The 12069-nt window shown below is 39.7% G+C and overlaps 1 protein-coding gene across 1 annotated transcript in view; it reads right to left on the bottom strand.

The window, feature by feature from the left end:
- LOC132985779 (zinc finger protein 638-like) overlaps nucleotides 1–12069 on the bottom strand; it is a 33588-nt gene that overhangs the window by 10817 nt on the left and 10702 nt on the right. Inside the window, exons 2-4 of the mRNA XM_061052921.1 lie at nucleotides 4073–5798; nucleotides 1873–1934; nucleotides 473–502 (exon numbers count right to left, since the gene is read on the bottom strand). Coding sequence (XP_060908904.1) covers nucleotides 473–502; nucleotides 1873–1934; nucleotides 4073–5798 — 1818 coding nt within the window. The remainder of the gene's footprint in view (nucleotides 1–472; nucleotides 503–1872; nucleotides 1935–4072; nucleotides 5799–12069) is intronic.

A 12069-nucleotide genomic window follows, 5' to 3' on the forward strand; every position in this document is an offset into this window, starting at 1 on the left:
AGAACAAAACCACAGTGACACAAGCTGACAAAGGGGGGCTGTCGATATGCTGAGATGCTAAGAGCCGCCTGCGCCTCCTGGAACTTACAATCTTCAGTCTCAGAAACTTTTCTTCCCATCTTTTCCAGATCTCATATCTGGAAAAAGGTGCTTAAATTTGCTGCTGCCTTTACATGAATTACAAAAAGACATGACACTTAATAAGCTGCTCTCGCTGGATGCTTTCAGGGAGTGTTAAATTACTTAGCAGCACACACGTGATTGTAGATGATCTATCCTTCTGACTGTGGTCGATCGTGATACATATTTGCTGTTTTCAATTTGTTTTTTTTTCCTGTCTTTTTAATGTATTATAGTCTTGTATCTTGTGTTACATGTGTATGATGTAGCCTGTCTTGGCCAATGAAGATAATAATAAATAAAATGTGTTGGACCTGCAGAGGACAGGTGTGACTCCAAGAGATGAACTGACCTTGGTAAAGTTGGCTTCCAGTCGGGGTACCTTCAGAGACACAAACAAAAATTCATCACAATCTCAGAATAACTTCTACAATCATGTGAATTCAATAGACGTTTATTTTCCATATCTGCATGAAGCAATATGTCACATTATATTCAGTAAGTGTTTTTGTACCAGGCCCACTTTTAAATAACTCTTTACTCTCTATCCAAAGTGCCTCTAATCAGCTTGTTTTGGTCAGGCTTGCACATTTATTGTTAGGCTAACTGTCAACCTATAATATTCATATATTATATATAATATTTAGAGGAGAAATTAAAAACTTTCTTCTCACCTATAAAAGTGGTAAATGGTCAGGCACCATGATATCTTAAGGAGCTCATAGTGACGCAGTACCCCTCTGAAACATTATGCTCCCAGAGTTCTTGCCTGCTTTTGGTACCTAGGTGGTTTCAAATAAGGGACCCGGCTTGGATCAGAGTAAGCTTGATCCCATGGCCTGGTTCATTTGATCAGTGTGTACACAGACATACCGTACTCAGGCACCGCGCCAGAGTCCACTTGAAGAGGTGGTCTCGGGCATGATTCATGTGTACCTGAGTAAGGTCCACAGGAGATGTGAACACAACCGTGCTCAAACAAGGAAGTGGACCACAAAATGACATAATTCTAAACGGCTCCTGTACCTTCAAATATCAATTCAAATTTTCCATTTTGTCCTCTGAGTTGCAAGGTAGATGTGGAAGTAGTAAGAGGGTCGTTGATGGCGTCCCATAAATAACAAAAACATCCACAGTTAGCAGAATGGACACAGCCCGCGAGTGGTTGCCATGGTTGCTTTTTCTGCTTCTTGGCAGATCTGCAAACCAAGTGTGTGCATATTGCCACCTGCTGTACCGGACTCTGTACATAATCAAGTGTACTCAGGCACAAAATGATGTTTCTAATGTTAACGCAGACCAACAGGGGAGCGTTTAGGGGGGAGCAAGCGTGCTCAGTCATGGTATGTGAAAACACCTTGAAAGTAGTATGGGAGGTAGAGCCTTCAATTATCAGGCCCCTCGATCCTTTAGACTCACCTACCTGTCAGAGTCCAGAAGGCATAGACCCTCTCTACTTTTAAGAGTAGGATTAAAACGTTCAACTTTCCTTCATGATAATTATAGTTAGGGCTGGCTCAGGCTTGGACCAGCTCCTATGCTGCTATAGGCTTAGGGGGACCTGCCCCACTGTGCTCCTGTCTTTCCTCCTTTTATTTGTCGCTAAACAAATACAACATGATTAATGTCTAGTTTTAAAGGAGCTAAAGACCGAGGTTTTTTTCCAAAAGATATGGTTAACTAATAATGCTCCTCATAACAGCTATGACATAGTGCTGTAGCTATATGTGCAGTGCATGAAAATGTCCTCACTTGTTGCGCAGGTCTCGGCAGGCAGCGGTGTGTTCTACGGTTTTTATATGGTCAACCCAGTCCTGAAGAAAAACAACAAATGGTAGAGGAAGATAACACAATCAGACACAAATAGATACAATCCTCAACAAAGCCAGACAGAGATGCGATCTGAGACAACGGCTCGAGTGGATCTTTGTTTCAATTTTTATCAAGGTGTTGACAAGTTTTTGATTCTGTGTTTATGGTCAAATGATGTTACAGTCTCAAGCAGACATGTAATACACCGCTAAGTCTTGTTCATGAATATCAAATAATAAGCTTCCTTGGTACACTTGTTCTGTATTCATCCAACTTTCCATTACCTTCAGAGTACAGTAAGTCAACATTAACACCAGTACAAAAGAAAAAATAAATAAACAAGTTATTTTTTGTCTTATGGTTGTAAATGCTTCATTATGCTCAAAGAAAAAAACATTTGTTACACCACTGTCTGCTGCTTCAACAGTCACCTGCTAATTTCTATGTATGCTATGAAATCAGAATAATGGGACTTCAGATATTTTAGCGGTTTTGTTGCACCCTCCATGTACAGAGGCTATGGTCCTAGTCAAAGCTGTGGGTTCAAATCTGACTTCAGCCCTTTTCTGCATCTCATCCCCCACTCTCTCCTCCCACCATTTCCTGTCTCTCTTCAGCTTTCCTATTCAATGAAAGGGGGGAAAAAAGGTAAAAAAATAAAAAATAAAAAGTCTTAGCGAAAGAAGAATAAATGGGAACTTTGTTCATCAAGTTATAAACATTTCAAATAGCATTAAGGTTCAAAGCTTTAACCTTCAAACCTTCTAGTTATTACAATAAGTTATTAAGGACAACATAAGTCATTACAAAGAAAATGTCGGCTGAATGTAATAATGATTACTAAATCCTTTTATCCAAGCATACCAACTACAGAGAAACTCCACACTTGGTTTATGTGCCAAATTAGGCCAATGACAATTAACTTTAGCTAATTCATGTTGTGACACTGAAGCAGAAAACAAACCATTTCAGAGCTTGATTTCTCCAATGTATAGGCAATCATAAACCCATTTCAAACATGAAAAAGGCTTTGCACTCCAAAGCCAGGGAAGGGTGCACTGGAATGTATTTGGGAACCCAAGAGTATGCTTCAACAGTTATCACTGCCAAACTCAGAAACATAGTTCTGTCTTCTTTGGAAATTTATTTTTAACAGTTTTAACCATTATGACTATATGTATAGCCACAGATAAACACCATCTAGATGCAAATTTGTAATATTGAAGACTATAGTATATATTGAGGCAGTTTAAACCCGGGTTTAGAACCAGGCTGATTTTTAATGCATTGTGTAATTAATTTCTGTAGTTTCATACACATTGGTGTACCACCATTAATTTAAAAAGTAAAGATTCTCATCAGATAAAATACAAAACACAAAGAATTTTGTTCCATTATTATAATGATACTTTCAAAAAATTTCAGCACTCTCAATTTTTAAGTTGGTTTATAACCGCAATGTATATGGTGAGTAAAAAATGGCAAACATTTTGTTTTTGGCAACCAAAGTTGATACCTGGTCTCCAGCCCAGCAACCACTTTAAACTGTTACCCATGAGCCCTGCTATGGACTTTTTTCTTATTCAGGTTTGTTTCGGTAATACAACTTAAAAATAAGTAATCTTCATCAGTTATCTCTTCGTACTCAGGCTTAAAGAATCAAAATTAGTTAATAACTCATAAAAAGGAATCTTCTGGCAATTTTCAGGACACCGTGATAGTTTGAATGCAGGTCCTATTTTACTTCACCAGACAGTCACCTTTTGACTGTAAAAAATGTCCTAGGTCTGTTTAGTCCTGTTCAACACTTTTGACAGCTACTAAAGTGAGAAAAAATATTAATTTTACAAAAGATGAGCAAGTAGCAACACCAATCAATCAAATATTCCATAATCTACCTCATACTTGTCCTTGAATTAAGACATTTAGCATTCACTATTAAATCAATTATTTGTGCCAGTTACAAGTTACCTTGCTCATTTACTGACTTGTTTGATGGGAACAACTAAATATGCAAAACACTACTCGAAATACATCAAAATCACTTTCATCTTGACAACTGCCTGGTGAAGAGAGGCTGCAGGCTTATATGTGAAGGTATTCCTTTCAGATACTGGTATAAGGGCACGTTGGCACTCACCTTTTCCTGATCACACTGTGTGTGGCACAGTGAGCAGGTATGGGGATACACCTTTGGAGACACAGCTGAGAAATCACTTATCATGGTGGGGGTAGGTAACTTCTTGCTGCTGCCGTGTGGTTTTGAGCTGGACGAAGAGGAGAGAGATCGTCTTGAGGAAGCCTCACTGCTGGTTTCAGATAAGGGCCTAGGTTTCGGTGCTTCCCGCCTGTAGTCTCGGTCTAGTGTACGAGGCTTGGATGATGGCTGAAATTCTCTCCCAGGTGACCGATTTTTCTTGCGATGGTCGTCGCTACTTGTCCTGCGATAGTCCTGATCTCCGTGCTTGCTTGGTTCAGTAGGTTCCAAACGCACCTGCCGCCTTTCAGCTTTTCCCGGTTTTGGAGCTGATGAGGGATGCAATGAAGATGGGTACATTTTAACTGTCCTTTCACTTGAAAGCTGCTCCCTTTTGAAAGTCTTTCTTGTACTAGTTTCGTCCTTTGCCCGACTCGCATGACCATAGTCAATTACTTTACCGGCAGTCTGTGTAACAGTAAGAAGGCTGGGCACCTCTGGGGTGCGTGATCGAGTCCCCGACGCAGAGCGAGAAGGATGCAGCGGCATTTCTTGGATTCCACTTGTTAAGGAGGATGTAGAAGCAGAAATCCCTGACTTGTTGATCTGAATATCACGGAGTATAAATGGTAAAGTATCAGGGGTTAGCTGATCATCAGGGTAGTGACTAAGCACCTCTAAGTCCTCATTTGAAAGTCCAAAGCTTGCCAAGATACTACCTGCACTTTCTGGTGTGTACATACCCTGACTTTGACTTTCCCCACCACCTTGTGGGTGTCGGGCTTGGCCCGACTGTGAGTCACTTGGGTGTTTCCAACTTTGGATGCTGGATCCTGCGTGGCTGCTCTGAGGCTGCATTTGAGGCCCCTGGTGACGTTGGGTCTGATGACCACCACGTGGTGCAGGACCGGAAAACAGTTTGGTTGGAGGTTGGTAGCTTGACCAGTCTACTCCTTGCTGATGGGCAGACTGATTATCCGAGTTCAGTGTCATTGGGTTAGAGCCAAAACTTCCATGTTGACTAATCCCAGAACCTGAGCTTTGGTTCTGTTGTTGGTTTGGTTGGCTCATGTGATCCATGAGCCGATGGTCCATGTCCCTAGCACCACGGATAGCCAGGGCAGACTCTAGTTCATCAGGCAGCTGGGTGGGACGAGGAAACTGGAAACCCATCGCCTGTGAGAGCATATCAGAAGGGCGATTCTGATGTTGGTTCGGAGGTGGATGATGATGGGGAGGCCTTGGCCCATTTGAGAAGGACTGTGACCCCTGTTGCTGGGAGTGATGGTGATACATTGCAGCAGAGAGACACGGTTGTGTGTTTCTGTAAGTTTTGCCGTTTGTGTCAGCGTTAAATCCAACAGTTGTCACTTGCTGTCTATTGAGAAGACTGAGGAGGGCCAGATGAGGAGGTAAAGCCACTGCAATCCCGTTGTTGTGACACTGGTTGCCAACAGTAATGGTCGCTAAAGTAGCGAGCTGCTGGAGAGCAACCTGCGCCTGAGTTGCAATCTGAGCCAATCGGAGGGCTGTTACTGCAGCAGCACTAGCAGCAGTTCCAAATATGAAATGGGTCCCTCTGGTACCGTTGGCGATGGAGAATGTTGCACTGGGCTCCAACCGAAGAGTAGGAACAAGGCGAGAATTACTGTCTGTGTGCACAGCAAGGCTGTGAGGTGAAAAGCAGAAATAAACTATTACAGATGAACAAGATTTATCTTTTCAATTCAAAAGGTAGCTTTCAGTCCTTTGTCCAGCGCACTTTTTTACAGCATGTTGGCAGAGTCCTCTTTTGTGTGGTTTCTTCCCTTTAAAATTTTTCAAAGCATAAAGAAATATTGTCAGCATCAAAATCTCTCCCCTGTGCCTACCGGGTCTTCTTTCAGGGGTGTTAAGCAAAGCAACATTATGCAAAAACACAGATTCAGTGAAAAGCAAGAAACACCCAAATAGCAAATCTGGATTTCCTTTTTTCTGGACACTAAAAAGACACACTCTCTGAGCCTGATATAAATAGAAAAACTATAACAATGCTTGAAACCAAAACTTTCTTGTGAGGCTGTACCTGACTCACAGATTTGTCAGATTTTTGTTATACACTTTTCTAAGAAAATTGCACTGATAGCACATTGAATTCAATCAAACTATTCTTAGTCTTCAAATGTTGTTTATGCTTTTTTAAGCAGAAACCCTCTGGGGAGAATTGGCAAATTAAGGACTCAAGTTGCGAGGCTGAAAGTCTAAAGTGCTGAAAGTCTGCTTTTCTCTGTGTGCAGTGACATAGCAAAAACCGAAAACAGACAGATTAAACGGACATAATGCCAGAGGACCTTCTTGATGGATGATTCCTCTCATCTTCTTTTAGGGTACAGCCTGATTTTTTTAGCCTTGAAGTGCATAATCAGCGTTACGACACAGTGGAATTGGTCCAACACATGACATTGGCTGCTTTGCTAAATGTGTACATTTCAAAACTCAGAAAACACATAGTCCGTTTTAACCCTGATCAATCCCCTATGGTCTACCTATCTTCGAATAAAGGAAGTTAAACAACAAACATCAAAATGGTCACACTTAAATAAAGACCCTGAACAAATGGCCCTAGCAATGTTTGCAAAGCCTAAATAAGAAGGACAGGCAATCTAACAGAAAAAAGTTTCACCCATGACAAGGGCCCATGTGATGGAAACCTTTTTTTTTTTTTCAATCAGTGTCCAATCTACCCTCTCTCATTGTCTATCCTCCTCCACTTTGGACTGGATGGGTGGTTATTAATCCCTTAACAAGATCTACTAAATCTTAGACTTGTCAAAATTATCAGCGTATGAATTAAATAGTGATAGAATACGGGTCCACCCTGTTTGTTGTTCTTTGTCAAACAGTACTGTGCATAAAATCCAGACATAAAGAACATCACAGACGGACCACATTTAACAGAGCAAAGCTGAGTTACCTTTGGCAATATAGACCTTCTAAGGGAATAGTTGAGCGTGCATGCTGGGAAAAAACTATACATAGAAGAAACAAGGACATTTTTTTGTTGATAAGCATCTCAAATGGTATTGGTTAAGACGGTTAATAGAGCAATTACCGAAAGTCAAAATAAAAGTATGAAAAATTTTCTGAGAATAATATAACCTGCCAGTTGACAAACCATTTCCAGTGCAAATGCTTAAAAAATGCAGGGCGAGTATATCTGAATCTGATATCTGTGTCGCTAAAGGTAGGTGACAGCTAGAGGTATGCCTATAAAAATGTTTGCTATGCGCCAAAATGTTTGACAGTGACCCTCATGGTCACAGAGATTAAGTTGGAAAGTTTTGGCAGCTTCTTCTTGGAGATTTTTCTAATGAAGAGCGACATTTGCTGCATAAAATCTCAGCTAGCTAAACAGAGAGCTTCTACATTAGAATTCAATTAGACGAGGTCACGTCACCCAAGCTTTAGTTTTTCTTCTTGTGAAAAACAGCAGACTTTTAAAAGTGCTTATCAAGTTACAGAGAAGATACATCTTTCCTACACTTACTCAGCAGGAATGTGCATTCATGATCCGAACGAGCTGATGGTTGATTAAGAGCACTACAGGTAAACATATTGTTACTGCCTGAAAAGTCAAGGTCAGCATGAAAGTAGTTTAAAGTTTACAAATGTGATGGGGCTACATATGAGCATAGGGCTGTCATGCATGAAACACACAACATCAATTTAGAAAGTAGAGAGTCAAGTTTAATCTCAGACATAGTGGAAGCTGCTTTATAAGTCAGCTTTTTAGTCTTTGAGGCAGTTGTTACTTCTGTAGGTAAACTATGTAACTAGATCTCAGAATTAATTAGCTTGAATTAGTGAAGCTTGAAAGAAACGACCAGGGCTGAACTGCTTATCTGGCATATGTGACATTTTTGAGAGATCGCACAATGGTCTACAGTTCACATTCTGACGTCTCGGAAAGTTTGTTTCTCAGCCAAACCACATTATTTGCTAGTCTGTTTCATGCTTTCCCCACTCACACACAGATCATATCAAATGTAAGTAATGCAATGGATTTTTCATTCCCCCATTCCTTTTGAAACTGAAGAGTTAGGCCCATAGACATGAAAAATAATTGTTATAAAAACATGATCCTATAATAAAAGAAAAAATTGATTTGATATTTTTGCAATATCACCCACCAATATCGAAGAGTTGATTCAGAGGCTAAAATGTATGCCACTGGTGGATGAGATACAGATTATGACAAGAATAAAAGTACTCAAACACTGTGAAAATAGACAAACACGTAACACAAGTAAAATTCCTACAAGTGTTATTATCAAAATGTAGCTATGGTTATGTCTAATGATTGAAAGTACAGTTAAAAGGTTTTTTCTCAGCATCAAATGCACTGCTGAATTAATAAAATGTCTTCTTCTTCTATGTCTGATGCAAGCGCTGTAGACTATCAAAGTTGGCCATGTTTTAACTTCTTTACTGATTGGTAGTTTCCTGTAGAGTCTATGGTTACACTGTCCAACGGCAATGTTGTACTGTGAGAGCACAAGTTTATAATGTTAATCCCATACATAGCTTTTTGATAAATGCATTTTCAGGACTGGTACACTGCTGTTTCATCTTAAGAGGCAGGTCCGGTGTCACAGTTTAACGGGTGTCAAATTTACTGGTGATACTCTGGCAGATGTTGTGCAGGTGCAGTTTTTCAGGACCTATGTTTTCTATCAAAATAATTCTAAATATCCTACGCTGCTTGCTTGCCAATTATAAGACTTCATCAATACCTTCAGAGACAGAGAGTTTACGGAGTGACAGAGTAAATTTAAAAAGATGAACTTCAGGAAAGAAGATGTCGGTGATTTTGAGATGCCTGTTCAAAACAATGCCTACAGATACATTATGAGGGATGTGTGAAAGCACCATGGCTGTCATTTTCTATCTGAAGTTTGAACATCCATTCGAACCTGGGGGAGAAAGTTCACACTCCAACTGTAATGTGCCCTTCAAATTCAATGTAAGACTATATCAGCACATCAGGCCGTATAAATGGATTTTGCAGTTTAATCCAGCAGAGGGCGCTCTCAGTGTAACTTGACCATTTCATGCACTCTTGACCTCAGTAAATGAAGACAGTAATGTTGTGGCAAAAGCAAGAGGGGGGTGGTTTTCAGGAGATGCACACTTACATGTGGGAGACTCAGCTCCTTGAAGACAGCAACTCACTGCTTTAATGGTTTTGAGTGTTATGTTTCATAGTCTAAATTCTTACGAAAGTGATTTTTTTTTGTGACAGCATGATAAGGCACAGCCTGTAAATAGAGCGGAAAGACATGACAATCTTGTGATCAGTTTACACATTAGGGACAGAACAATTTATTGTTTCACCATTGCTGACGATATGTGCATGCCTAGTAGTCACATTGCAGGAATGTCAGCCAACTTTAAATGAATGCATTCATCAGTGTATGAATGTGTGTCTGATGAATACTGAAAGAGATTTGAAGAAGAAGACACAAAAAGGGAGATTAGGTCATGATCAGAAAGTTGTGCAGAAAAGGCACAAATTGGAAAAGTACATAAAAAAAAAAAGTATCAGACTGCATGAGAAGAAGTGTTTGGTGCATCCTGTGAGAGAATCGCAATCTCAATTTTTGGGAGAAAACCCCCGTTATCTTAGTTATCAAGCCCTACTTACAACCATAATTATTACCTCTATAGTAAACAATCTGCGCCTGCTGGGGTATCACCAGTTAATTCAACATCAGTTAAACTGTGACAAAATGCAAGAGCTGATTTTTTTTGTTGCAAAAGTGCAGCTCGACATGAACAGCCAACACTCACATTATATTAGTAAACAACTTTATTTTCTTCCTTAGGATTTACTTCGTGATGTGCTACACCGAAACCAAACTACTCAATCACCAAACCACGTCTGATTGAAGCTCCAGCTGTTATGATGAAAGGATGAATCATGTGTTCGTGAATAATGTCTCCATCACCAACACAACAACTCTGCCATTTTGGGTGTTTTCACATATCTCTGTTAGCTAAGTTAGCATTATGGAAGGAGACCGTAATGTAATGTAATATGGACACTCGTCCATAACACAGTCAATAAATACCTTTTAAAATGACTTGGCGTTTATTCTTAGTTGTGACAGGCTGGAAAATCTTGATCCTTTTCAGCACGCAGTGTTTCGTGTGAAATTTTAACCGCTTTCCGCCATTAGCAACAACGACATGTACAACTCCGCACCGGAAGCTGTCGTCTTCTTCTTCTTCTTCTTCTTTCTATGACGGGTGGTCACGAGCGTTTAAGGGGCATTACCGCCAACTACTATGCTGGAGTGTGAGTCAAAGTGCCTTTTACCATTAGAAAGAAAAACATTATATTAGTTTAAACATATTAAATTAACTTTACTAATCCAGAATATCAAAACAATTCAAACAAGGCTTCACATTTCCCTAATAATGAACATATTTAAGACTTATTTATGTCCACAGCTCCTCCTTAAGCTTTTCTCTGAGTTTTAGAGAATTACTGGCAATGGAAAATAATGTTCTACTGTTTCCAGTTATTGTCTACAATCACACTGACCTTGATTGTTGTTTTCCTATTAGTTTTTTTTTGGTAGTACTTTAAATTAAGGTCACAATTTTCACCATTAACGAGTTGCTTTTCAGAAACAGTGGCTGTTTCTAAGTCTTTATTAAGCAACTCTTAGTACATAATTGTACATAACTATAGTCTATAGCTTAAAGGCCATTAGTTGGCACTCATGCCTTACTCATTTCTGCTGAAAAGATTGTACATGAATAATGATCTTAATATGCTTTGCTTAGTTTGGCCCTTATAGAAGTAAGCAAAAGCATATTAAGATAATTCATATTATAATTACTGTTTTTTGTTCGGTTATATTATCAACTTGTTCATGCTAGATCATTTTAGTGAGTAACAAAGTACTTTACCTGTGATCGGCAATGGTTATGAATGATAACGCCACCGAGAAAATCTACAAGTGTTCCAAGACTTCCAGAAATCAGCAGTGCACATTCAAAAGGAAGCAGACAAAGCGGAGCAGAGTTGCTTTCACGTGAGTCTCATATAAGTTGCATACTCCAGCTTTAAATTATAATGTCAATTCCGTTACAAAATTGACTGAGTTTTAGCAAGTCCTTTCCTGAGTTTTATATCTAATTCAGCCATAGAAAACAAGCAATTCATGGTGGGGGTATTTATTGATTAAAAAAATACATTTGACACAATCGACTGCAGTTTGTGGCCCTCTTGGTAACCAAAGTTACCAATCCATGATCAAGCAACAGGCAAAGACTAGGTGTCAGGGCGGGACTTAAGCCTCCGAGCACACCTGTCAGTCAACTCATCCACACCCCTAATTATGCAAATTTGTGCAGAACTCTATTCCGACCAAATCCATTAGTTGTCCCAGGCTGAAATATGCTTAATTCTACTGTAGATATTAACATTTTATATGGGACCTAATGGCTTTGGATTTTGCAGCCAGCCCCAAGTGGACACTCAAGGAACTGCAGTTGTTTGCACTTCAGCATTTGCCTCATTTTTCAACACCGAGATTGAGAAGGGATCAATAGGTCAGCCATTGCTTTAATGGTACCCACTATTCAGGGTGGTGACGTTTTTTAATAACTCAACCATTTTTATCTTATCAAGCCTAAGAGTTATTCAAAAATGTGCATAATTGGGGGCGTGGTCAAGTTGACTGGATGCATAGTTGTTTGCCCAGAGGCTAAAGTCCTGCCTCAGCTCCACCTCTTTGCCTGTTTCTTAATTGATCAAAGAAGCATTTCCAATATCGCGACCGCCGCTGTTGGCTCTTCAAAAACCAATGGGTGACATCACTATAACTACGTCTGTGTACTGTATTTCCCAGTCTTATGCCTTGTTTAGTTGTTATTACATGTTTCAGTAA

Source organism: Labrus mixtus, chromosome 2 (assembly GCF_963584025.1).
Source record: "Labrus mixtus chromosome 2, fLabMix1.1, whole genome shotgun sequence".
Classification (NCBI taxonomy): domain Eukaryota; kingdom Metazoa; phylum Chordata; class Actinopteri; order Labriformes; family Labridae; genus Labrus; species Labrus mixtus.